General features: G+C 36.5%; 3 protein-coding genes across 3 annotated transcripts in view; 1 reads left to right on the forward strand and 2 right to left on the reverse strand.

The window, feature by feature from the left end:
* Positions 1 to 13: 13 nt before the first annotated feature.
* LOC107549707 (plasminogen-like) lies at positions 14 to 17739 on the forward strand. Its single transcript, XM_016230890.1, has 19 exons — positions 14 to 114; positions 258 to 287; positions 584 to 710; positions 846 to 952; positions 1909 to 2023; positions 2131 to 2270; positions 2553 to 2673; positions 2752 to 2870; positions 2954 to 3116; positions 3610 to 3734; positions 3843 to 3999; positions 4099 to 4283; positions 4379 to 4527; positions 4607 to 4700; positions 4827 to 4941; positions 5034 to 5108; positions 5395 to 5536; positions 7433 to 7439; positions 17729 to 17739. Coding segments are annotated over exons 1-19 (2022 nt in total). The 5' UTR covers positions 14 to 65; the 3' UTR covers positions 17731 to 17739.
* LOC107549708 (solute carrier family 22 member 2-like) lies at positions 7433 to 14297 on the reverse strand. Its single transcript, XM_016230891.1, has 9 exons — positions 13485 to 14297; positions 13282 to 13385; positions 10471 to 10625; positions 10146 to 10314; positions 9575 to 9689; positions 9388 to 9491; positions 7991 to 8205; positions 7794 to 7902; positions 7433 to 7624 (listed from the first exon to the last, which is right to left on the reverse strand). The coding sequence occupies exons 1-9, from the start codon at positions 13899 to 13901 to the stop codon at positions 7447 to 7449; spliced, it is 1566 nt and encodes a 521-aa protein (XP_016086377.1). The 5' UTR covers positions 13902 to 14297; the 3' UTR covers positions 7433 to 7446.
* LOC107549675 (cation-independent mannose-6-phosphate receptor-like) overlaps positions 17654 to 27167 on the reverse strand; it is a 31198-nt gene continuing 21684 nt past the window's right edge. Inside the window, 13 exon segments of the mRNA XM_016230850.1 lie at positions 17654 to 18313; positions 18418 to 18487; positions 19691 to 19846; positions 19956 to 20142; positions 20717 to 20901; positions 21010 to 21156; positions 21926 to 22043; positions 22115 to 22251; positions 23068 to 23305; positions 24633 to 24785; positions 25063 to 25261; positions 25939 to 26097; positions 26220 to 26369. Of these exon segments, the coding sequence (XP_016086336.1) occupies positions 17939 to 18313; positions 18418 to 18487; positions 19691 to 19846; positions 19956 to 20142; positions 20717 to 20901; positions 21010 to 21156; positions 21926 to 22043; positions 22115 to 22251; positions 23068 to 23305; positions 24633 to 24785; positions 25063 to 25261; positions 25939 to 26097; positions 26220 to 26369 (2274 nt within the window). The 3' untranslated portion in view covers positions 17654 to 17938.

The following is a 27167-nucleotide window of genomic DNA, read 5'->3' on the forward strand; positions in this document are numbered from 1 at the left end:
TTGTTGTACTCGCATGCTGAAAAGATTGAAATTCTCTCAAAGTCCCTGCCTGTCAATGCTCCAACATGGAGGTTCAAAAAGCAGTTCTTTTACTTTGTCTCTTCCTTTTTACAGGTAAGCCAACAGATATCAATTCACAGCGCTTAAATATAAGGCTATTTCTTCTATGCTATACATAATAAAATTAACCGACTAAAACCTATAACTAATAGCGTTTATTAATCTGTATATGACTGTTATGATCATGTTACCTTCAGGTTTCCTCAGGTGCCACAGCCAAAGCACAGGTAAGAAGATCTGGTCATCTGCAAATATAAAGCAAATGTGTTCTTTCAGTTCATGCTTTCATACAAAGAGTACTGTTGATCAAGTTTGAGATCTTTGCATTTTAGAAATATTCTGTAATTCAGTTTGGTAGGGGCTCTAGTTTATGAAGTTTTGGCCTTGTTTCATCGAGTCTAGGAGAATACAGTAGCACAGTTCACAGAACCTATGAATCTTACTTGATCAACATTGATAAATCAAGTGTTTGTGACTTGAAACTCAACTTAGTCCTTTTTTACACCCTTTTCACTTTCTACAGATGTTCTGGAAGCATATATTAAAACGGATGGGGCCTGGATAGTGAAATTTCCTAAAAGTCAATACACTGTGAAAACAGTGGAGGATTGTGCCATCAAGTGTAACAAAGAGACTTCCTTTACATGCAGGTGCAAGTCAGACCATAACTCTCAAAAATATTGTGCTGTACTAGCGTAGACTGATCTGATGTAAATAAGTGATAAGTGATGCTTTATTCTAATCTATAATTGTAAAATATATGTGTGTTTATATGTGCTTTGCAGGTCCTTTTTGTACATCGAAAAAGACCAGGATTGTGTAACATTACCCGCAAACTCAAAAACTGATCAAATACTGCGAAGAATGAGTGCTGCTCTCTATGAGAAAAAGGGTAAGATTTTATTGCCCAGTCTATTTTATTACTTTACATATTCGAAGGTTTAATAGCAGATGATGGACCCCCTAAAATCATTTCAGCATGCATTACTATCTTTTAAATGACCTTTAAGTACATTATGAATTATAAGTAGCTGGCTATGCTTTTTCAAAAGTCTACCTGAGTGAATATATAATCTACATTTATCAAAGTGTAGTTTGGTCCATGTCTGTAAACAAAGTGAAAAAGATTATCTAAAAATCTATCGTCCAATGATGGGGTGTTTTTTTTTAAGTGCAAATGAATGAAGTACCGTTTAGGTTAAACAATGAAAAATGTTTCAATTTTGGGTGGTTCGAAATATGCCTGATAGATGTCGTCTTAAGCATTCTGAAGGTCAGTGGTTCTCAGCTGGTGCTTCAGGACCAAGATTTTACATTTAAAATCATGTTGTGATCCAACACCATACCAAAATTATCATTAAAATTTTGATTTATTGATATTGGCAAGCTGTGTCAGAACATACACTAGAAAACAAAAATAGATACTTTTTAAAATCCATAAACAGCAGAAGTGTGATTTATAATGTTAGCGCTAGGCTATCACATGGAAGAAGAAACATTGGGCCAAAATACTGAGTTTGTGTCGCCTTACAGCCTCTGACATTGGCATCAATAGATATGGGAAGCATTTTTGCCATCTTTATGTACACTTCTTTGGTCACATTTCAGTATTAGCAATTAGCATCTTTTCCTGCTGTCAGAAAAGACATGAGATCCGTTTTTGTGTCACAGACAACAAACCATTTAGTGGGCATTAAGAATGTACAGTAACTACTAATAAGAAAATTGCTACATTATCATCAGTACTATATCAATGTTATTAGTAAATGAAAGAGCATATTAGCTTAGAATACAATGAATGTGTTTTTTAAGTATGTTGTAATGATTGCATTGAATTCCTTCTTACAGAGTACTTACTGGAATGTGTGAATGGCATTGGCATGGACTACAGAGGGACAAAATCCAAGACAAAGTCAGGAAAAAAATGTCAGCGATGGGAGGGAACTTTCCCCCATGTGACAAAGTATATGTCTTAATTAGATTTTTTCATTCATGATGCTGCAAAAGAGAAAACAGCTATAGGAAATCAAAAACTACAGTGGTCATCTAATTAACCACAACTTTCCACAGCATGACGCCAAAGACACATCCAAAAGCTGACTTGGAGTCCAACTTTTGTCGAAACCCGGATGGAGATAAAGGGGGTCCCTGGTGCTACACCACAGATCCAGAGAAACGATGGGAGCACTGTGATATCCAAGACTGCACAGGTACTATTAGCGAACAAACTGCTAAATAGTGGTGGAATATCATACTAATGGGCGAATCTCATGCAGAAGTTATCCTCACTATGCCCTGCTCACTCTGAAGAGCATTGAAAGTGAGCACTCTGAAGGAGGCAGGGCATTACTGGTGTCACTGACACTTTTTCGTTTATCCAACTATATCCTGTGAACATCTTTACAGATAATTTACAGTATTGCAACTTTGTACAAGGGTGCAAAAACACAGTTTAGAATTTGTCCCATGAATCTGCTCTTGAATATCTGCAGAGGAATGTATGCAGTGCAGTGGAGAAAACTACAGAGGCAAGATCTCCACCACTGCGAGTGGATTTACCTGCCAACGCTGGGACTCTCAGAAACCCCAGAACCATGGTTACATCCCTTCAGCGTGAGACATTATCTTTTAAAGCACAAATGGAATATAGTCTATTTTGTGCATATTTTGACTGTGGTCTGTTATTTGTAGCCTTCCTGATAAGTACTTGGAAGAGAACCATTGCAGGAACCCCGATGGAGAGCCCAAGCCCTGGTGCTTTACCACTAGTCCGTCTAAACGCTGGGAATCCTGCTCCATTCCTCGATGCAGTAAGCAATGTTCTTGTCAACCTGAAACACAAAGTTGTGCCAAATGATTAGTTCATCATTTACTGGTCAATGTTTTCTTGTAGCAACTGAACCACCCACAATTGTACCGGAGCTTACCTGTGCAAGTGGAGAAGGTAGCTCCTACAGGGGCACCATTGCGGTGACAGTCTCAGGAAAAACTTGTCAGGAATGGTCATCCCAAAGTCCTCACAAGCATTCTAGAACTCCAGAGAACTACCCATGCAAGTAAGTATCAGCATGATGGTTTTGAGGGACACTGACACTTTTGTTTTGGGGGCTCAAACTCTACACATGGAAGATATTCAGGATTACTTGAAAATTACAGGCAGGTGTTTGAACAGTGTTAGAACTGAACTCTGCAGGACAAGGCCCTCCAGGAGCACTATTGCACACCTGAACTAGAACCGGAGGATCCATTGCTGCTCCTGGAGGGCCACTGTCCTGCAGAGTTTAGCTCTCACCCCCATTTTAGCCTGAACGAGTTAATCTAAAGGTCTTCAGAATTACTAGAAACTTCCAGGCAAGTGCGTTGGAGCTAAACTCTGCAAGACAGGACCCTCCAGGAGCAGGGTTTGACACAGTTGAAGTACCAAAGAGACAGACACTTCAAAGTCTGAATTATCCTTTAGGGTAAAACAATACAATTTTACTCGCTCCAGTATGCCAAACACAATACTGACTGCAGAGAGAATGCAACTAAAATTTGTTTTCATCCCAGAGGTCTTGATGAGAACTACTGCAGAAACCCTGATAATGAAAGAAGTCCATGGTGTTACACCACAGATCCCAAGACCCACTGGGAGTACTGCAGTGTACCTAGTTGTGGAGATCAGCTTAGACCTGGTCTGTGTTGAAGGAGCCATTACAAATCCATATCTCATTAAATGTAGATTTTGGAGTCCTTGAGAACAGGTAAAAGAGCTGTGTATAACATAAATATGTGATTTGCAGAGGAGCCGGTGATCCCTGAAGGTGAGGAATGTTATGAAGATGATGGAAGCTCCTACCGCGGTGCCATGTCAGAGACGGTCAGTGGAAAGAAATGCCAGTTCTGGACATCCACGGAACCTCATCGACATTCCAAAACACCTCAGAATTTCCCTGCAGCGTAAGACACTACACCGAATTGCATCAACATGAACTGTTGCAGGCTTTGCCTCAACCCATTTCACCTCTGGCTGCTGTCATGGTTTTACCCATCATGCAGTGATCTGAGGAGGAACCTGTGCAGGAATCCAGATGGTGACCGAGCCCCTTGGTGTTACACCACAGATCCCACAGTTCGGTGGGAATACTGCAACATAGAGCGGTGTGACAGCAAGGCCAGCCCACAAGAACCCCCTAGCAATCCAACAGAGCCTGCAGCTTCTCCATCCACTTCTCAAGGAACAGGTTTATCCGTCTACAAGCTAACAAACTAAATGTCAAGAGTACCATAGTATTGTCTAAGGGTATGAGTTACAATGTGCTTTGTTTCTTTTTGCAAGATTGTAAGGTTGGCAACGGAGATACTTACCGGGGTCCCACATCCACTACTATAGTGGGAGTGACCTGCCAAGCATGGAGTTCTATGACCCCCCATCAGCATGCCATTTTTACCCCAGAAACACATCCAGACAAGGGTCTAGAGTCGAATGTAGGTCTATGCAGAATTTTTTGCATTTTTGAGGGCAATAACTGACATTTTAATAGTTTTTACTTGGCTACTTTGTTAGCAATGCAGAAACCCAGACAATGATGTGAATGGACCTTGGTGCTATACAACAGATCGAAATAAGAAGTGGGATTACTGTCAGATCCCAGATTGCGGTAACAATTCTTAATATTCCTCTTTGGAAAGTTTTGACTCCAATGGCAAGGGAAATTATCGAATGATAATTACTGTTACTGGGGCTTAAATACAAACTTTTAAATACAAAATTACTTTCTAACCAGATGGCCTGAAATGCGGACAACCAGCAGTAAAACCCAAGCGGTGCTTTGGGAGGATCGTTGGGGGATGTATTTCCAAAGCACACTCGTGGCCTTGGCAGATCAGTCTTAGGACCAGGTAAACCAATATGCTACCTTTCTCTACCCCTGTACTCATTAACAGGCAGAAAAGAAATTGTATTTATTAACCATTATTTTCTGTCATACCAGAGGCAAAATTCATTTCTGTGGTGGAACGCTAATTGATGCCCAGTGGGTCCTAACTGCAGCTCACTGCCTAGAGAGGTAAGTGACTGTTTTTTTTAATCGTTTGAAAGCACAACAAGGCAATTAAAGAGTTCATATTATAAGGTATTTTATCAATATAGGAGTACAAACGTGCAGTGGTTCTCACTTTGCTTCTGGGAATTCACAACCCTGTACATTTTGTTTGTCTGTGGACCTCTGAACTGGAGTTGACAACCATGCACTGCACTAGCATATAAATGACCTCAAAGCCCCAAACAGACATGGAATAAAAACCAACTCTTACTGGGTTCATACAGATAAATGTGAACATACCATTATGCAGGTCTGAGAGTCCATCTGCCTACAAGATCTTTCTTGGAATCCAAACAGAACGTGCAAATGAATTATCAAAACAGGAGCGAGATGTTTCTAAGATTATTAAGGGACCAGCTGGAACTGACATCGCTCTTCTTAAATTGGACAGGTTAGTCTTGTTGTCCACTGTTCATGTCTGTAACTGTTGCATTGCTAGTGCAATTGAAATAACACACTGCGTTACAGACATCTAGTGAAGTCTGTAATGTTTTAGATGTTTATATACAACAGTTAATTCCCCAACGCTGACTCAATTATTGGCATGAGTTTTTGGTGGGACTTTCTGTTTGTTTGACCAATGGCAGATGGAGAGTGATCAGGAATCCTGATTAAAAATAGTCACTATCTTTGCAATTCCAACTGGTGACACTAGTGGTGCAAAATATACACACTTCTCTTTTAAAGTGCCCCTATTATGCCATTTTTAAGGTTCTTACAATAGGTTCACAATGCATGCAAGGTCAAAAAACACTTTCATCTTCTCAAAATATCACTTCATTTTCCAAAGATTTTAATTCAAACAATTCATTCAAAGCAGTTATAAGATTAGTCTCTCTAAACCTTTTCCATAAGCCTACTCTGCTCTGATTGGTCAGCTGGCCCAGTCTGTTGTGATTGGTCTACCACGTACAGCACATGTCGGAAATGATACGCCCATTTCCATAGTTCCGTATTTTGAACGCTCTATAGATAATACAAACATCTATTATTTCTCATACTAACAGGTTGTGATTCAGTGGAGCCAGCTGGTCCAAATAAACTGGGTACTGAGCCATCTTTCAAGAACAAGCACTTTTGTGAATCCCGCGTTAAACTCCCTGAGATTAGAGAAGCAGACATCAGTAAAATAATGGGAACACAAAAAAGATTGGGGTTGTACTGCTGTGGTACAGTGGGAAAAAAAATTATTTTAACCATTGATTCTTTGCAGCCTCATCATTCTGAAGTGAAAATAAAACTAATTTACTTCCAAAGCATAGGCCACAGTGTCTTCTCGAAATGATGTTAACCACACAAACAAGCTACAGTGTTTGTGGGCGGGGTCAAGTTGTTAGCAGCCAGACAATGCAGAAATAGGCAGGTTTTATGCAAATGTGTTACCCCGTGATATGTAGCTGAAGTGAGATTCGAATTACTGACACCTCGTTTAGGCTGTTCAGAGTCGATTCTTTGTTTTGGGAGACAATAACTTTATTTTTCATGCACTTTCAGCTTTACAACTTTGCAGATCGTTTACATTCACATACAGCTACATTACACTGCATGAAAGGCAATATTGGAAATGGCATAATAGGGGCACTTTAAAATACATTTTTAAAACAAATTAAATATAATTGTGCTAAGGCCATGAAACCTGGAGTGTACACCCGCGTCTCCAAGTTCATCAACTGGACAGAACGCAGCATGAAAGAAAACTGAGAATGGAATAGTCAAAACTTAAGCAAATTATGTGTGGAATTTAAGTGTACAACCAAGAATGTAATAATGAAAATATTATTGATTCATAAGCTGTTGTAAAGTAACACACCCTGTTCAGAAATTCAGTCCACTTTCAGTGTATAAAGTTAGATGCACATGCTGGATATGCTCCAATTCGAGCCAATTCCAATTTGATTGGAATCAATGTAGAAATGTTGATCCAATGGATCATGGTTTGTCTAGTTAGCATGACCAGCCCCTGGTGTTAGATGCTGTAACTACAACATTCAGGAATTAAATAGAGTATATCTATACATTAACATATATTTTGCCTATTTTTTCAAATGATTTTTTTTTTTTTACAAGAAACATAAATGATATATACATTTATACATATATATATATATATATATACACACACACACACACAAACACATTAAAAGTCTGAAAATAACTTTTATTTTTCTCTGCTGCCTTTAATGTCACTCCTCAGGATAGTTTCTAGTGAAGTGTTTGGGAGTGTGTGTGTGTGTGTGTGTGTGTGTGTGTGTGTCCCATCAGCCAATCAGCTGTCAGGATGTCATTTTCCTGCATCTCAAGGTTAATTAGGTACATTTGGTGACATCTGACAATACAAACAACACAGTTTGTGTTCTGTTTTTGTACCGAAAATAATGAGAGGTAGTTCTAGCCAGATGACAGCAAGCCTGTAGAGCAGGAACGGCGCTATAATCCCGCCAATGTCACACAGTGTGGAACAGACCGAAACACCCAGATTTCTGAGCCAAACAACATCAGAGAGTAGCATTACTGACCAACCTGATCCTCATTTACATACAGTACGAAAGTCTATAAGTGATATATATATATTGATTCTTGACATTAATATTATCTGTGATGCATAATGAAAAAAAACAAAAAACATGGTCACATTGCATTATAACTTACCTGATAACGGTGGGATATAGTTCAGTATTCACAAACACAACCATTTCAAAAGCCATAGTGATGCCCAGCCGTCCAACACAAGCAACAGCACTTTTTAACCAGAACATGCCTGTGGAAGAAATACAATTTAAATTAAATACACATAATATTAACCCTTTTTCAGTCAAATTTAATTATAACTTCAAATGATAACCCACTGTCGGGGATGAACGCTGTGATTAAGCAGGCCGCCCCTGCCACGATATTTGCAGCTGCAAAAGGAAGCCGTCGACCGATCCGCTCAATAGTGAGGAGGATGAGGAAAGCTGCAGGCAATTCCACGATTCCAGATATGAGGAAGTCCACGTACACGTTTCCTCCGAGGATTCCCAGCCTCATAATGAGACCCTGGTAAACCACAGCACTGGTGAACCTGGTGATACAATGGACAGGTTACAGATACATGTTCACCCCACTGTACTTAAAGCTGCAGTCCGTAAGTTTTGCCTCTTTGTCGCCATCTCTGTTTGAAAACCTGCAATTGCAGCTGTATGCGGAATTATATTCCTTGCGGGTTGTGCGCTGGTGTTCTAACAAATAATGCTACCTATCAGATTATGCTACCAACACTTTATTTATCCTACTGTAAGGGTAGGTTTAGGGTTGGGGTAGCTGTACATGTTAATAAAGCCTCACACCTTATTAATATCATGCTGGAAGCAAAATCTGATAGGTAGCACTTTTCACTATCGAATTATGCTACCATCTGTTTTAATGGGAGGTAGCGAAATCTGACAGGGAAGCACAAATCGTCAGAACACCTGCACGGCTCCAGAGTGGATGAATCGAATGTTTTGAGGAGTATGTGTGGCAGTCAGTCACCGCACCGGTGTGGATATTGTACTTTGCACTCACAGATTCTAGCCTACATCTTGGAATATATGACTCAAATAAGCATTTTCACCAGATATTGTCATCTGAACAAGTAATAAGTCTGCCACGTTTGTTCTGACCAACTGAGGAAAAATGCATTACAATACATCGCGCTACTAATGTTGATTTAATCTAAATTAGCTCATATCACATCAAAACGTGCAAATCATTATTATTGTTATACTTTATTCACAAATTGTTAATGTTAACAACATCAACATTGCGTGACTATGAGTATAGTAAGTGAGTAGATTTCAATTTCTGTACAGTCTAATCTCTAATTGTCATACCACTCGAATTTCATATTAAGAAATTATTGTAACCCAAAAAGAAAATTATGCTCCCTTCGAACTGGTTGTCTTTAAAATACAAATCTTGTGTAATCCCAGGCTATCTGTAATCAGAAGCACATTTATATATATACAGTGGGTACGGAAAGTATTCAGACCCCCTTAAATTTTTCACTCTTTGTTATATTGCAGCCATTTGCTAAAATCATTTAAGTTAATTTTTTTCCTCATTAATGTACACACAGCAGCCCATATTGACAGAAAAACACAGAATTGTTGACATTTTTGCAGGTAAAGTAAGGTGATAGTTTCAAACACTGTCTGGTTATGTACTTGCTCAAATATTGATTTTGGATCATTTTTAACCAAAAAAAAATACGGATCTGACGTACCAGTTGAAGCTCAGGATGAATGTGAATTTTCTCAATTTGGAAGTCTTGAACAGGTCCATGAAAGACGCAGTCGAGATTGAGTCTGTATTTTCATCAGTCAGTGTCTGATGGATGAATTTGTATGTTTAAGAGACATTTGGGCATTCAGTGTTATTTTATGCTCATCGTTGTAATGTAAACCTTGTACCTCAGTATTCTTGGACAGTGTCTTTTTGTTCTCCTTGGCTATTGCTTTTGTGATCTCTAGTGCTTCCTTTCTCTTGTTTTGGCTAAGGAGCCATCTTGGTGATTCGGGGATAAACCTGAAATTCAGAGTGCATTTAAATAATGCAATATTGCTACATTTATCCAACATAGTGTAAAAAATAATAAATAAATAAATAAATAACTACATGTAAATATCCTAAATGTATTTAAACCATTATAAATGCCTTCACTGACACTTCTGAGCGGTCTAATGCATCCTTGCTGAATAAAAGTATTAATCTCTTTTTTTTATTGTGTATTTTGAAGATGTGATATCGAAGGTCTGTCTGGGTAAAATACAACAGTATTTGTATCCTAATTTATATTTAATCTAAACTTTTCATTTAAATCTGGTAAGAAATAGATAGAAAACAAGTTTTATGAAGGTGGGTTGGTGGGGATTATAAAAGGGGACAATATTCCCATACAAATTTGCACATAAATCTGGAAAGTGCAGCCTTCTGAAGCCTCCATCTGTATGGCACATCATGCACCCGTGTACAGGCCCTTACCAATAGTACGTCAGGAAGCAGATGTAAGGTATGGTGAAGACCACCTGTAGCCAGCGCCAGTTTGGTATGAAGTACGCTAAGAGAGGAAGGATGAGAATGCCCAGGCTGAAGAACATCTGATAGGTCACTCCCACCGTTCTCCTGTATTCCACTCCAACCAGCTCTGTGACTGCAGCCAGGAAACAAGAGATAATGGAACATGAGGATATCTGAAATGTCAAGGATGCTAGTAAACGTTTAATGCAATACCACTGCATCAGAGCTGAAACAAACACACTTATCAGAAACATAAGTGTGATTTAATCATTTGAAAATGTTTTGTTACTTAGCACGTATCCAACCATCCAGCCGCCCTTCACCCCAAAGCCAAAGAGCACTCTGAACACCAGCAGGGCGATGTAATTAGGGGACGTGGCCACCAGAATCCCTGCTACTCCGATGAAGAAGTTAGTCATTAGGAAACTCTTCATTCTGCCGTATCTGTAAGAAAAAATAAGAACAAATTTGAATCAATTAGATGGTTACTGAAACAATCCCTTTGTGCATGCCAATAAAAACAATTACTTGTCTTTCATTTTGTAGACTGACTGATAAGGATGTACACTACTGTTTAAAAGTTTGTGGTCAGTAAGATTTTATGTTTTTGAAAGAAGTCTCTTAGACCGCGTCAATTTGATTAAAGATAAACAAACAGTAATATTGTGGAATTTTATTACAATTTAGAATAGTTGTTTTCTAAACTGTAATTTATTCCTGTGATGCAAAGCTGAATTTTCAGCATTATTAACATACGTGTGAAAATGTATTATCAATGTTGAAAACATTTGTGCTGCTTAGTATTTTTGTTGAAACCATTAATAGAAAAGTTCAAAAGAACACCATTCAATTATTCTGTAACATTATAAAATGTTTTAATGTCACTTTTAATTCAATTTAATGCAACATTGCTTAATAAAGGTATTATGTATTTCTTTTTATAAATCTTACTCCCAACTTTTGAACTAGTGTATGAATCTTGATTGCACTGAATCAAAAAAAACAAAGCTCTTTTTCTGAGGTTCTCAGAGATCTCCTTTGTTCGTGCCATGATTCACTTCCACAAACATGATCAGACTTTGATAGATCCCTGTTCTCTAAATAAAACAGGGCACACACTGACACCTGATAGTCATCTCACTGATTAAAAACACCTCTGAACAGATGACTCTTAACTTCACCTTCAAATTAACTGCTAATTCTAGTGATTCATGTACTTTTGCCACTCACAGATAGGTAATATTGGATCATTTTCTAGAATAAATAAATGAAAAAGTATATATTTTTTTGATCTAATTTGTTTGACTGGGTTCTCTTTGTCTACTTTTCAGGATCTGATGATCTTTTTGGGTCAAATTTATGCAGAAATATAGAAAATTCTAAAGGGTTCACAGATTTTCAAGCACCACTGTGTATATATAGGTGCATCTCAATAAATTAGAATGTCATGGAAAAGTTCATTTATTTCAATAATTCAACTCAAATTGTGAAACTCGTGTATTAAATAAATTCAATGCACACAGACTGAAGTAGTTTAAGTCTTTGGTTCTTTTAATTGTGATGATTTTGGCTCACATTTAACAAAAACCCACCAATTCACTATCTCAACAAATTAGAATACTTCATAAGCTTCAAAAACATTTTTAGTGAATTGTTGGCCTTCTGGAAAGTATGTTAATTTACTGTACATTTACTCAATACTTGGTAGGGGCTCCTTTTGCTTTAATTACTGCCTCAATTCGGCGTGGCATGGAGGTGATCAGTTTGTGGCACTGCTGAGGTGGTATGGAAGCCCAAGTTTCTTTGACAGTGGCCTTCAGCTCATCTGCATTTTTTGGTCTCGTTTCTCATTTTCCTCTTGACAACACCGTTCAGGTCTGGTGAGTTTGCTAGCCAGTCAAGCACACCAAAACCATGGTCATTTAACCAACTTTTGGTGCTTTTGGCAGTGTGGGCAGGTGCCAAATCCTGCTGGAAAATGAAATCAGCATCTTCAAAAAGCTGGTCAGCAGAAGGAAGCATGAAGTGCTCCAAAATTTCTTGGTAAACGGGTGCAGTGACGGTGGTTTTCAAAAAACACAATGGATCAACACCAGCAGATGACATTGCACCCCAAATCATCACAGACTGTGGAAACTTAACACTGGACTTCAAGCAACTTGGGCTATGAGCTTCTCCACCCTTCCTCCAGACTCTAGGACCTTGGTTTCCAAATGAAATACAAAACTTGCTCTCATCTGAAAAGAGGACTTTGGACCACTGGGCAACAGTCCAGTTCTTCTTCTCCTTAGCCCAGGTAAGACGCCTCTGACGTTGTCTGTGGTTCAGGAGTGGCTTAACAAGAGGAATACGACAACTGTAGCCAAATTCCTTGACACGTCTGTGTGTGGTGGCTCTTGATGCCTTGATCCCAGCCTCAGTCTATTCCTTGTGAAAATTCTTGAATCGATTTTGCTTGACAATCCTCATAAGGCTGCGGTTCTCTCGGTTGGTTGTGCATCTTTTTCTTCCACACTTTTTCCTTCCACTCAACTTTGTTAACATGCTTGGATACAGCACTCTGTGAACAGCCAGCTTCTTTGGCAATGAATGTTTGTGGCTTACCCTCCTTGTGAAGGGTGTCAATGATTGTCTTCTGGACAACTGTCAGATCAGCAGTCTTTCCCATGATTGTGTAGCCTAGTGAACCAAACTGAGAGACCATTTTGAAGGCTCAGGACACCTTTGCAGGTGTTTTGAGTTGATTAGCTGATTGGCATGTCACCATATTCTAATTTGTTGAGATAGTGAATTGGTGGGTTTTTGTTAAATGTGAGCCAAAATCATCACAATTAAAAGAACCAAAGACTTAAACTACTTCAGTCTGTGTGCATTGAATTTATTTAATACACGAGTTTCACAATTTGAGTTGAATTACTGAAATAAATGAACTTTTCCACGACATTCTAATTTATTGAGATGCACCTGTATACACACACATACTGGAAAACAAGTTTAAAAAAATGCTCATTAAAAACTCAAAATGCATCTGTATAACATTGAAAATTGTTAAAATAATAATAAGAGGATTGGGAAACCCTATAGTAAGTATCGGTCATACTTGTCTGCCAGGTATCCAATTGCAATGCTGCCCACTAAGAAACCAACACTGAGCATGGCCTGGAACATGTCAACATACCAGGCATCTGCACACACTAGATCAAACTGCAACACACAGGTCTCACATCAGACATTTAGTTCTCTCATTGCACTTCACACAATTATCAAAAGAAAAAAAGCTTGTTTTGTGATCCCACTACTCACCTCAGTCACGAACGACTGTCTCCCTTCATAGTCGTACTCCCAACCATCTGTACAGCCTGTCATGGGTAGAGTAGAAAGCTGGGCCTGGATGAGCTCACTTTCTGGATTGTCGCAGGTTAGACCGGTGGCGTTCCAGTCCATGTCCAATCTCTGACACTGATTGTACGTGACCCCTGTGGAGCTGTTCATCAAGGGTACAGTCGCCCTGCGTGCGTCTTGAAGGCTCCAGCCGCATCTCTCCCGGATCCCACTGACGGCTGGGTCACGGCACCAATGTTCGGGGGTGAAGCCCTGGAAAACAATCCCTACATATACGAAAGAAAACGGTATGGAGACCAAACAGAAAATGGACACAATTCGCATCTGGCTCCGACCGAACGCGCCGGCCTCCTCCAAGATATCTTCGAAAGTGGTCATGGTCACTGTATGCCTGGCGGTGGAGGACCTGAAGGTGTCCGCAGCTGTAAAAAGAGGTCCTCTAAGTTGAGGCAGAGTATTTACTCACAGCTGGCTGACCAAAAGTCCAGAGAAGGTTGAAATTTGATATATTCGTGCTGTGACTGACCAATTACAAGGGCCACCAAGTTACATTTTAACCACAGTGACATCTGAAGCCTGTTATGTAATTTGTCACTGTATAATTTTTGTTCAGAAAGTGTTGTATGATTACGAAAATGTATGATTACGAAAGTGTTGTTTAGTAAGTGGTCTTTGATACTGTATCAACACACTGCCAAAGACTCACTAAACGATTACTAATTTAACTAAACCCTGAAACAGTCTGGGTAAACTTTTTGTCTAGACTTTAATGGCAAATTAAAATTATTTAAAATAAAAATATAAATATTAGATGAAAAACTTTATAGACTAGAACTTTTAAAATGTTTCCTTGAAAACTAAATGAAATAATCTGAAGCATTAAAATTACTAATTGGAAATAAATTAAAGCTAAAACTGAACTAAACTAAAAAATAAAAAAGTAAACCTAAATAGTAATTTTGACTACTAAATAGCAAAAGCACATAACAAAATTACTATACATATATATATATATATATAAATAAATAAAAATATTAGATGGAAAATTAGTGCACAGCTAATATTTACATAATATTATGTTGAAGCACTAAAATTACTAACTTGAATAATCAATAAAAATAAAAGAAAGAAAAATAAACCCAAATATTAAGAAATAACCTTACTAAAAATGGCACAAACACAAAATTACTAAAATTTTAACTAAAATTAAAACCTAAAATATAAAAATGTAAATAAAGCCGATATAAATTAAAATATTTGATGATAAACAAATCTATTTCAGTTCGATGCAAAGGCAACATTTCTAATGTTCATTTAGTTTGTTAAAACTGGAAATAAATGAAAACTAAAACTAAACAGAAATAAAAATAAATTAAATCGAAATGGTAATATAAAAAAATGAAAATGACAAAACCACATAGCAAAATTACATAAAACATATAAAAATATATTATGATAAAAAACAAAAATATTAATAAAAACTAAAACACTGGTTTGATTCAAATTGCTTGAGCAAGCCTTCAGACTAGTTAAAGTAGTGAGATAAAACACAATAAGAACAACTCCTAATAAGAATGCATGCTGAGGAGCTGATAGTTTTATTGAAATAACGCCATAATATCTCAGCATAAACGGTTTAAATCCCAAAACAAGATGCCGCAAAACATGACAAATACAGTCTGAGAAGAGCTAAAGCCTCTATCAGAAAAAAAAGACTATACCAGGACCTTCTCTTGAAGTATTTCAGAGAACTGTATCGTACAATATCCCATACAGCAGGCGCAGACATTTTTTCAGTAAGGAGAGCGGGAGCACGTGATGACCTAGCTATCAAGTGCACCATTCACTTTCTGCCCTAAAGGACAGTGGGGGGAAAAAAAATAAAAAATAAAAAACACTGTCCACCAATGTGCAAAGTACTAACAGGCATGCTTTCACATATCGTGACGTACCGTCTCAAGAGCAGCGAGTTATGACGGATATACAGAACTGGTGTGGCTTTATTTGGCAACCATATATGTGAGGAATACCCTGACGGATGGTAATACAAGCCTATGAGACAAAATATTAGAGCAAAGAGCTGGAGTGGAAAACACTGTACACATGCTGCCAAACAGGACCAGTGTCCGGTTGTACCTTCACTGCCATGAGATAAGAAGGTTTTGGTAAATCTTTTCTGGAGAGCTGACAGCAAACCTGCAACACAACTTATGTAAATGTATGCATCTTTCTTAAAACTGAGTTAGTCAGCATAAGAACGTGAGCTGAAACCGATTCAGCAAATAAAACACTTTTGCAGATGTTGTATTCGGTTAATGCAACTGAAAACAAAACGGTTCACGCTAACGGGAAAAGTGCTTTGTAAAAGGCTTTCTGCCACCTGCTGTACTTTTGGCTTCTTTCATAGGCACTGATTTCTTCTGTGCAAAACATAAAATAAAACGACAAAAAACTATTAAAAGAATAGGTCTATTTACAACAAAGTTCAATTTGTTAATGTTAATTAGCGCATTTGGTGTCACCAACTAACCATAAACAATATTTTTACAGAATTTATTAACCTTTGGTTAATGTTATTTCTACATATTCTAATACATCTGCAACATTTCAAGTTGTATAAATAAACATTAATGTATCATAAACAAACATGAAATAAGAACAGAATATTTATAAAATTAACAGATTAATAAATTCTGTAAAAAAAACGAATTGTTGTTCACTGTTAGTTCACACGGAGCCAAGGGGAAATGGTGATTAGAGGCTAAATTTGAGCGCTTTTGCATTCTCTCGCAATCCTTTTTATTTGTAAACTTGCCGTTTGCTCGCAAAACATTTGTTCTCTCGCAAAACTACGTCACGTTTCCCTGAGAAAATTTGCGCTCACTTGTAAAAGCATTAAAAATAGTTTTTCCTCCCACCTCATATTATTGCCATCACAAAAGTTTTGTCAGTGAATGACAACATTTCTTGGGGAAACGCAAATGTTTTGCAAGCAAATGCTCTAGTTTTACAAAAGTTTCTCAGGGGAACAAAAATTTTTTTTTACAAACAATAGTTTTGTGTGCAAACGGAAGAGCTTTTTGGGGAAGTTTTATGCTCAAACACATGTAAGCGGATGAAAAAAAAAATTATCTGGGATTTTTACGATCACATAAGTTCTGTAAGCAAACAAAGGTTCTCAGGATAATGCAAAAGTTTTATGATTTATGAGTTGTGCGAGTGAACACGAAGTTTCTCTACGAACCGCTAAAGTTTTACAAATGCAATCGTTTTGCAAGTTTCTCCAGGGAATTAAAAAGTTTTACACTCAAATGCAAAAGTTTTGCGAACGAACGAACGAACGGCTCTCGGGGGAGAGCAGAAGTTATACAATCAAACAAAAGTTTTGAGAGTGAACTAAACGTTTCTTAGAGAAGCGCAAACGTTTTACAACCAAATGCGATCGTTTTGTGAGCAAACAAAGTTTCTTGAGGGAACTGAAAAGTTTTACGAGCGAACGCAAAAGAACTGAAATACAATTTTTCCTCCCGTCTCAATTTTTTTAACTATCACCATGTCCCATTAATGAACTGAATCTTATCGTAAAGTGTTACTAAACAATAAAGCAAATAAACACGACAATGAATGCAATCATTTTTCTTCTGATTGCGATAAGAAATGATGATTCTAAAGGAAGCCTGCAGCAGTCATACATGCGATGACATTCCTTCATGGCACTAAATCGCTGTATGTGCTCGGGGTTCTATGCGTTTTGTCAGAACAAGGGGGGAAAAGCATTGCATAAAACACCCAATAACAGATGGATGCTATGGTTTAGATGAACGCTGCTATAGTGAAAGGTGAATGCCGATGCAGAACGCAAATGCGAAGCATGATGTTCGAAGGTTTGTGATTTAAATATGAACTTGGCAAAGTGGATCAATCTCCTCTCGGTGCTACATGGCTCAAGATATATGAAATACTGCTACAGATTGTAGTTTAGAAAAGATCTTTGACTGTATCTGCCACAATCATCCATAATTATTTCAAAGAACAGTGTATTTTTCCAGCGAGCTGGTGAATTAACAAAAAACAGTACCCAAAAATCTTTAAATAACAATAAAAAAAATCTAGGTAGTCCATTTCTGTAAGTTTGTGGGAGACCGAATTCACATACGATGTTGTACACAACTCATCTTAATCAATGGAAAACAGAACACACAAACAAATAAACGATCAAATGACAAAAACTTCTTCTTTTGTCAGAAAGGCATTGAATCTATTTAGTGGACGAATCGACCAACTTGCTCTTGAAAGCTGTCTTGTAAACAGCTCACAGAGACGTTTCCCTTTAGAAAACCCAAAATGGAGCAACTAAACAATTGGAGCGTGGTGGCAGAGACATTCAAAAGTTCAGTTCGGGCCCCCCGGCGCCCTCAGACTTTAAGTAGATCCTCGTCGCTGTCATCGGGGTCTGGCTGAGGTTTGCTCTGGTTTCTGCCGCTGTATCGGGTCTTATTTCTGCTCCGTGTGTCCACCAGGAGCCCCACCAGATCCTCATCGCTCTCTGATTTCAGCAAAGCTGACTGCAGCCTTGAGGAAGTGGACGATGAAGGGGCGATTCGGACCCCTGGGACTGTGAGCACCTCGTCCTCACTGTCCTGCTCGTCCAGGGAGAAGGAGTGCAGGGCGTCTGCGCTGACAGGCTTGGTGGTGATGTGACCGTTCCCTTGTGGCTCCCGCGTGGGCGTCCCGGTCTCTTCCATTAACCATTCCATCTCATCTTCACATCCGTCCTCATCTACGTTCACCTATCAAGAGAGACGAACACAAAGACAAAAAGAGAGTTATATTTATACTCATTCTGATTGATTCATTTACTTAATGTAAACTGGCAAAAAAGGTCAAACATTACCTTGGAGTATTTGTAGGATACTGGATTTCTTTTCCTGCAGCAGCTTGACACTTTCTGTATTACAAGTTGCCTAAAAATATGAAAATGCATATTAAGCACACTGACTAAAAAACTGGTGTAGAAACAATTTTCATTCAGAAATTGCTGGTAAATTTGTACAAATAATAAATATAGCAAATGAATTAGCACTGAACTAAACATTACATTTTAAAGTAATAAAATAATGTTTTATTTACAGCTTAAAAAATGTTTTTACAGTGCAACTCAAAGCAGCTTGAGTAGAATTCCTATATTTTTTATAATAAATAGTTTGTAGTTTTTAAAAAAATATACAGTGGGTACGGAAAGTATTCAGACCCCCTTAAATTTTTCACTCTTTGTTATATTGCAGCCATGCGGGCTTTTCACATGAAAGCCCGCATGGAGATTGCTAAAAAACACCTAAAGGACTCCAAGATGGTGAGAAATAAGACAAACTTGTTGCATCTTTCCCAAAAAGACTCATGGCTGTATTAGATCAAAAGGGTGCTTCTACTAAATACTGAGCAAAGGGTCTGAATACTTAGGACCATGTGATATTTCAGTTTTTCTTTTTTAATAAATCTGCAAAAATGTCAACAATTCTGTGTTTTTCTGTCAATATGGGGTGCTGTGTGTACATTAATGAGGGAAAAAAATTAACTTAAATGATTTTAGCAAATGGCTGCAATATAACAAAGTGAAAAATTTAAGGGGGTCTGAATACTTTTCGTACCCACTGTAGGTCGGAAAGAATTTTTAAATATTTTTGAGTCTCTTATGCTCACCAATGGTGCATTTATTTGATAAAAAAAAAATATATAAAATATTATTATAATTTAAAATAACTGTTTTCTATTTCAATTTAAAATGTAATATATTCCTGTGATGGCAAAGCTAAATTTTCAGCAGGCATTATTCCAGTCTTCAGTGTCACATGATCCTTCAGAAATCATTTCAATATGCTGATTTGGTGCTCAAGAATCATAATTATTATTATCAATGTTGAAAATAGTGCTTAATATTTTGTTGCAAACCATAATAATTTTCGGGATTCTCTGATGAATAGTAAGTTCAAAAGAACAACATTTATTTGAAATAGAAATCCTTTCTAATATTATAAATGTCTTTACTGTCACCCTTGAACAACTTAATGCATCCAAAGTATTCATTTCATAAAAAAAAGCACTGGCCACAAACTTTTGTATTAGTTTAAAAATAAAATTCACACGTATAAATGTAAGTTGCATTTTACCTCCGGTCTCGTTTGTGCAGCAGAAGAACAAGCAAACAGATTGTGAGCACAACCAACAGCAGGCTAAGCACCGCCCCTAAAGCCTGACTTCGCCCAGACAATCCAGCATGCTCCTCCCCTCCATCAGTGCTGTGCGGGTCCATGGAGCTGGACGAACTATGAGAAAATCAATGTACTCTACTCAAACTTACTTGGCTAACAAATCTATGTTGTAGAATTGTTGAATTAAAGCCTAAAAGTATGTTTAGGCTTTGGTTATACTCACAAAAATTCACAAACGGTGGCGGTGTGCCAAACAAACAGATACTGGCAGCCATCTGTCTCCAGAAGGAATTCTGGGATACCTTCTCCTGCCGTAGGGCTGCAGTGGAACAGGATGGTCGAGGACACAGTTTTGGTTTTGTCTCGTCCACATACAGATTCAGATGGTACCGAGACCTCAAGACTTCCACCTGACAAAATACAACACCAGGTTATGCCATAAAAGTGTTACAACATCACTGAAATACAAACCTAAACTAATAATATAACTAAATTGAATTGACAAAAAAAAAGTAATAAAAACGGTCAACATATGCTAACTGTACCCTAATTTAATATATATTCAAATATTGAATAAGTATAAAAATAATTTTAGAAATTACACAAAATATATATACAAACAAAACATTTAACAATTTTTGTGTGGTTACAAAAATAATTTGTCAATTATTTAATGTAAATAAAAAATAAAACAAATTTCACAATCTTTTCAAACAACACATTTTAAACAGAACATTTATTTATTAAAAAAAATATTTCTGGCATTTGTGTGTTGTTATAAACAGAATTTAACAATACAAATAAATACATCAATTAATTAAATATAAATAAATAAATAAACAAACAAAGGAAATCTTAAAAAAAAAAGTTTAAACAATAGTTTCCATTTGCGTATTGTTATAAATAAATAAACAAACCCCTCTTTGCCTTTCATCTGTCACACATTGTAATTCCCAACATGGTCACTAATAGAATTTCTCTCACCTTTTATATAATACTTTGCTTTGCTGGAGGAGCCAATTTTTCTGCGGTAACTGTCATTAATCTTGACCTGACAGATATTGGCACCCAGACAATTGGAAATGGAGCTGTCGGTGATGCCTGACAGCTGGATGTGGTAGATATAGCGATCTCCATTGGAACGGATGTCTCCTGTGGCATTGTGGAAACTGAGGACAGATAAAACACTGTTTATCTCATGCACATTACTAGATGTGGTGTGGTGTAGTTGTAGGCTCTGTGTTAATGAATGAGAGTTGATGGCCAGAGATACTCACTGATAATAAAGCACTCCCAGGTTGAAAATGGCTCCTGTCTCGGGTACTTTGATGGTTCCATTAATCATCTCCACTTCCTCCTGCTTCACAGCACATGCAGATCGAGTCTCCCACTCCACCCAGTACTCGCATGCTGTTTTATCCTCCCTAAAACAAACAGACAAAAATATGAATCTTATTTAACTCACATTACATTAAAAATACAGACCAGCATCTCTGGGGAAAACAAAAAAAAATTATATATATATATATTTTTTTTTTTATTCCGGTGATGGCAGTGTCACGTGATCCTTCGCAAATCATTCTAACATGCTGATTTGGTGCTCATTTACTAATAATAGCTCTTTTTATTATCAATGTTAAAAACATTGTTTTTCTTTGATGAATTGAAAGTTCCAAAGAACATATTTTAAATCTTTTGTGGCATTATAAATCTTTACTGTCATTTATCATCAATTTAATGCATTTAATTGCAAAATTATAAATGATAGTGGTTTCCACAAACATATTAAGCAGCACAACTGTTTTGATAACAACACTGATAATAATAAGAAATGTTTCTTGAACAGCAAATCAGCATATTAGAATGATCTCTGAATGATGCTGAAAATTCTGCTTTGCATCACAGGAATAAAATACATTTTAAAATATAATTAACTAGAAAACAGTTATTTGAAATTGTAATAATATTTCACAATATCACTGCTTTTACTGTATTTATAAATGTAGCTTTGTGACCAATAGAGATCAAAAACAATTTTTTTTTTTAAATCTTAATTTCTAACCTTTCGACCAGTAGTGCATATGTTTTGGTTCTCTGAAAGCTGGTTAAAAATGACACCTCTAACAGATGCTAAACCAGATGCTAAACACCACAAGTTAAGAACCTATTCATGCCAAGTCATTCTTAACTTACTTGAATAATTTCGGATGGCCCACTGTGCTGCCACACTTCAGCTGCAAGATTGTTTTTGCTGGTTTATTGTTTCCACACACCTTGTTACCCATGGAATAATTGACGAGGATCTTTCCATCTGGTGAGGACACATACTGATGAGAAACCAACAAAACCGCAATCACGTCAGAGAAGGTTTAAAATACTTACCGATTAACTCCATGGTCTGCGTGTGAACACGGCCCAGAGTCTCTGTCTTCCCGCTGGCACGTCTGCGACACACGGCGGCATCTGCTGCACACCCTGGCTGGCCTCCATGAATGGCCTGGCAGAGATTGAAGTAGTACCTGTGAGAACAAATAGTACAATTGTGAATTTCATAAACACTGAATAGATGCAGGTGCAATATTACACCAGTGTGTCATTTACTGATTAAATGCAATGGGTCTAAATTCCACAGACTTGAGTACAAATAGTACTAGTACCAAAAATGTATGTTTTTGAACAAAAACAAATATATAGAAATTATGGCTGATACAAATAGTTGATAATTATTGCTCTGTTATGGCCTACAGAAATGGTAAAAATGAATTTTGTCCATCTTACGAATCTTATGAAATTAGATTTTATAATATATATTTTTATTTTAGACACACCATCACAACTCTGCTCTCCAGATACTGTATCATAATCGACCACTAAAGATAAATACATAAAAAAACTAATTCAAATGAATGAAAGAACAAGATATGTTTTAGGATATGTCTTTTTATTTACTCATTTAATTAATTTTATTGGATAATTTTTATTATTTTATTAGATAGATTATTTATTTTGGCGGAAAGTGTTAATGTTAGGTGCAAAAATGCATTTTGCAAAATGTAAAAATTTTTTGTTACTGCTTTAAAAAAAGATTACAATAAAACAAAAAACAATGATAGTAACAACTGCTTTCTTTCACATAAAAATTGTAAAAGAGTAATCAATACTTAAGAAAAGGGGAAAAGAAGCCATGATATTGTTTTTCTAATATCAGCCTAAAAAATTACTAATAAAATTCTAATACTAATGATATTGACCTTTAGTGTCAAGGATATACTGTATATTTACATCCCGTGACAGGGGCAAATGAAATTGAACAGAACAACAGCTGTGAAACTCACGAATCGTCCCCGTTGCTAAATTTCCATGGTTCTGTTAGAGATGAGAGCGTGCGCAGGTCGTAGGTCTGGTGTTGCCCTGCAAGCTTGCACTCCATCTTTTTGGGTGGGCACACCACATTCGTTCGCCACTGGAAGGTAGCAGAACATCCTTGGGTTTCGCTCATCAGCTGAGGACTTCCACGACCCGCCGCTCTGTCACACGAGAACAAAATAGACGACTGCCGTTTCTCTCTTAGTGCTGTGAATTAAACAAGACAGAATTTGTAAATAAACAGCTTTAAAATCAAGTTTCTATTTATTTGATTTATTTAGTCATTTAGCAGACACTTTTATCCAAAGCGACTTACAAATGAGGACAACAGAAGCAATCAATTGTAGTATTAAAACAACTAAAAACAGATCCAAAGCTAAAAGCTAAAACTTTATAAATACTACTTATACACATTTTAAAAATAAAGAAATTAAATAAAAATGACAAATGCATACAACAACATTTCAAAACTTAACATTTAAATGAAAAACCAAAAAAATAAAGCTAAAAACTATTCAAAATATTAAAGAACAAAAGGTATGAGTATAATAATGATTCTAACATAACACTAAGCCAAACACCAAAAAAAAAAACTACATATGTGTATGTACAACCACACACACACACACACACACATAAATATACATACACATATATACTTATAAAATCAATATATATACTATTTCATGTCCATGTAGTTTGTTGAAGTATTAAAATAACTCAAATTAAACATTATACTACTATGTAAACACTAAATATCACATATGGGTTAGAAAATAAATGACTACTTTTATAAGCATATTCATTGATGGAAAAAAAGTAGTCTTGGCTTAGTTGGTAAATAGCATTAAAGGAGGGCTATGCATACAATAAATGACAAACCTTAAACCACTTAATGTCAGAACCAGACAGAAAAGCACAGCCATACACACCACCTCCATCATAAGTGTCACAAGACAATGACACAAACTCAGTTTTCTTAAAAGAACTTGTTCCTGTTTTAAAGAAGCATTACACCAGAGCTAATTTTGTCTGTATCAAAGCAACCCACAAGATCCAAATTCTGAAGATACACAAATTCTTGTATTCAGATGTACTCATAAAATCAACTTTCAACTAGACAGAAACACATTTGTTATTTAAATCTTAAAAAACACAGACAATTTAAGTAATGTTCACGTTATGTGCTGCCAAATTGATAAACCAACTGAAATAATTACATTAGGTTTATTTAAACCTAATTTAATTATTTCAGTAGGTTATTACTAGCATTTACTTAATTACATTATTTTTTAATTATTAAAATTTTAAAAAAATCATACATTTTATAAACATAGTTATTTACATTTTACTTAAATTATTTAAATTGAATTCATTAACTTAACACATCTGTTTATATTTCTTTCCTTAATAAGGAACTGCAACCATTAAAAAAAAACAGATTAATGAAATGAAATAAATACAGCTTGTCCAGTTGCTCTATCCCAAAATAGTACATGTATTTCATGAGTTTTATGTCATAAATGATTCATACCGCCAGAGCAAAAGCCCCATTTGTGATCTTTGTTATAGTCGCTTGTAGTGGCACACCACGTCCTGCCGTCAGTCCTGCCCTCAGTTGTGCACTCAGTATAAGACTTGTCCAGGAACTTAAAGGGGAAAGTGCACACTTCATTTTTAACTGTAACTGAAAGACAATAAACACACATTTTAATCATTTCGGGGAAAAGTTTAACGAGAGTCTATCAACAGATTTCATCTTAGATCTTGACCTTGGTTGACTGCAATGCATGGTAATGTTGCATTTCCTATAACACATGCATGCAATGTTGCCAAATCTTACAATTATTATCTTCTAGAACAAGACCATATGTCAAAAGTGTGCCCATGCTGCCTTAAAATGTAGTCTAGGTAGGCAGTTCAATAGGTTTATAGAGTGATTCAGAGTGGTTTGTTTGTCTGACCTTGAGGACAGGTGTCTCCTCCACTGTACTGCATGATCACAGCCTGCTCTTCTCTCTTGTAGTCTATGTTCATGATTTTGCTGTTCCCGTATGAAGCCGCAGAAGCCGTTGAGATCAGACATACCGCGCTGTCTTTACATGCTGTGCCCGCCACAGTCCCACACACATTGATATTAAAAGAGCCAGAGCTTCCAGGAACCTAAAAAAACACAACAAACTAAGCTCCAGAATCATCCCTTTGCTACTATGTGTGTGTAAGTTGACAAAGGGAGATTTCTGGCATATATACACACACTACCGTTGAAAGGTTTGGAGGTCTGGATTTTTAAAAATTAATTAATTTTAAAATGAATATTTTTATTCAGGAAGGATGCATTAACTTCATGAAGCAGCAGTAAAGGCATTTATAAAGTTACAAAATATTTCTATATCAAATAAATGCTGTTCTTTTGTAGTCATCAAAGAAATCTAAAATAAAACATATCAGATTTCCATAAAAATATTAAGCAGCACAACTGGTCTCAACACTGATAACAGGAAACGTCTCTTAAGCAAATCGATACATTAGAATGATTTCTGAAGGATCATGTGACACTGGAGACTGGAGTAATGATGCTGAAAAATCAGCTTTCACTCACTGGGAATAAATTACATTTCAAAATAAATTCAAATACAAAACGGTATATTTTAAATTGTAACAATATTACTGCACTCTTGCTTGATCAAACAAACGGTGCCTTGGTGACTTCTTTGAAATGCAGCCTTGGCATAAGAGACTTCTTTCAGAAACATTAAACAATCTAACAGACCCCCCAACCTTTTGATGGCACAAATGTCAAATGTTCAGTCTTGGAAAAGTCTTTCTCTCTTCATTACCTGAACGGTCCCTGACAGAGCTGAGAGGTCAAATGTATAGCGCAGCTGGGAGACGGTCAGACTGCAGCCGTGCGCTGTGATGGTCTCCGGGCAAACCACAGGAGTGGCCCACTCAAACACATACATACAGTCCTGAGCCCGGATCATCTGAGGAGAACCCTGTTTGTGCAAAACCAACACTCACATTCAGGTACAACAAAGATGACTGACAGAATTATTGAACCAACAATCCCTCGGATACACTCGACACCATTTATGACCGTTTTGGGTTGCTCTCTTACCAGCTCTGCCCCTTTCTGGCAGGTGAAAACGATCTTGGAGGAGTAGTTGGAGGTGGGGTCAGAAGGGCAGACGGTTGTGCTGCTGAAGGTGATCTCCACCTCATTGGTGTTGATATTATACCGAGGAGGGGAGGTGATTCGTCCGATGTCCTGCACAGAAAAAAACAAGCCCACACTGAATTTAAAACCGAAAAATTGGATTCAAACATGTCATTTAATATCAACTCCCGGTGCCATGGTATGATTAGTAAAAATATTTTGCACAAATAAACTCAAACTAATATGAATAATGTCACAAAAGCAAAAACGACCGTATGTAATTTCTTTATTTCAAGTGTGACCAGGTGTGCATGTAGTCTAAGACAGCCTCCAATATTGGTTAACGATAACATATTATTAAATTCCATAGTTAATACTTGGGCTGCAAAATTTTGGGAAAAATTCTAATTGTGATTTTTCTGATAAAACCTATGATTTAAAATGTGATAAAAAAAATTTTTACACAATTGCACGATTTGGCCAAAAAAAAAAAAAAGTGATTATATATCAATATGACTATAAAATAAAAACAACAAAAATTATGAATATAAATATGAATTATTATTGGTATCTTTATAATTACTACTAAAAAAAATTACAAAAGAAATATTATACTATAATACTTCACTGTAAAAATAGCAATAAAATAATTCTGACATAAACAGCCATATTATACTATAATATTTCCGAAAAATAAATACTTCTACTAGTACTAATTATTTTTTATTATTACTATGTAAAATATTCAAATAAGAAATTACTGTAAAATAAAAATGTATTTAAGAAAATAATAGTAATTACAATAATAATAGATTATTATAATTATTACTACAAGTAGTACTAAATAAATATCAAACAAATAAAAAATGACTAATATTTTACTGTTAAAAATTAGTACTTAAGAAAATA

The sequence above is a fragment of the Sinocyclocheilus grahami genome, unplaced genomic scaffold (assembly GCF_001515645.1).
Source record: "Sinocyclocheilus grahami isolate Dianchi unplaced genomic scaffold, SAMN03320097.WGS_v1.1 scaffold378.1, whole genome shotgun sequence".
In the NCBI taxonomy this organism is placed as follows: domain Eukaryota; kingdom Metazoa; phylum Chordata; class Actinopteri; order Cypriniformes; family Cyprinidae; genus Sinocyclocheilus; species Sinocyclocheilus grahami.

What these genes read in the sequence shown, in the direction of transcription:
- LOC107549707 (XM_016230890.1), top strand. Translation starts at nt 66, where the DNA reads ATGGAGGTTCAAAAAGCAGTTCTTTTACTTTGTCTCTTCCTTTTTACA. An exon ending in GTGCCACAGCCAAAGCACAG is followed by an intron (nt 288 to 583) that starts GTAAGAAGATCT and finishes CACTTTCTACAG; the next exon opens with ATGTTCTGGAAGCATATATT. An exon ending in CAGATCAGTCTTAGGACCAG is followed by an intron (nt 4,942 to 5,033) that starts GTAAACCAATAT and finishes CTGTCATACCAG; the next exon opens with AGGCAAAATTCATTTCTGTG.
- LOC107549708 (XM_016230891.1), bottom strand. Translation starts at nt 13,901, where the DNA reads ATGACCACTTTCGAAGATATCTTGGAGGAGGCCGGCGCGTTCGGTCGG. An exon ending in ATTGGATACCTGGCAGACAA is followed by an intron (nt 10,626 to 13,281) that starts GTATGACCGATA and finishes TTTTTCTTACAG; the next exon opens with ATACGGCAGAATGAAGAGTT. An exon ending in CACAGCGTTCATCCCCGACA is followed by an intron (nt 7,903 to 7,990) that starts GTGGGTTATCAT and finishes TTTCTTCCACAG; the next exon opens with GCATGTTCTGGTTAAAAAGT.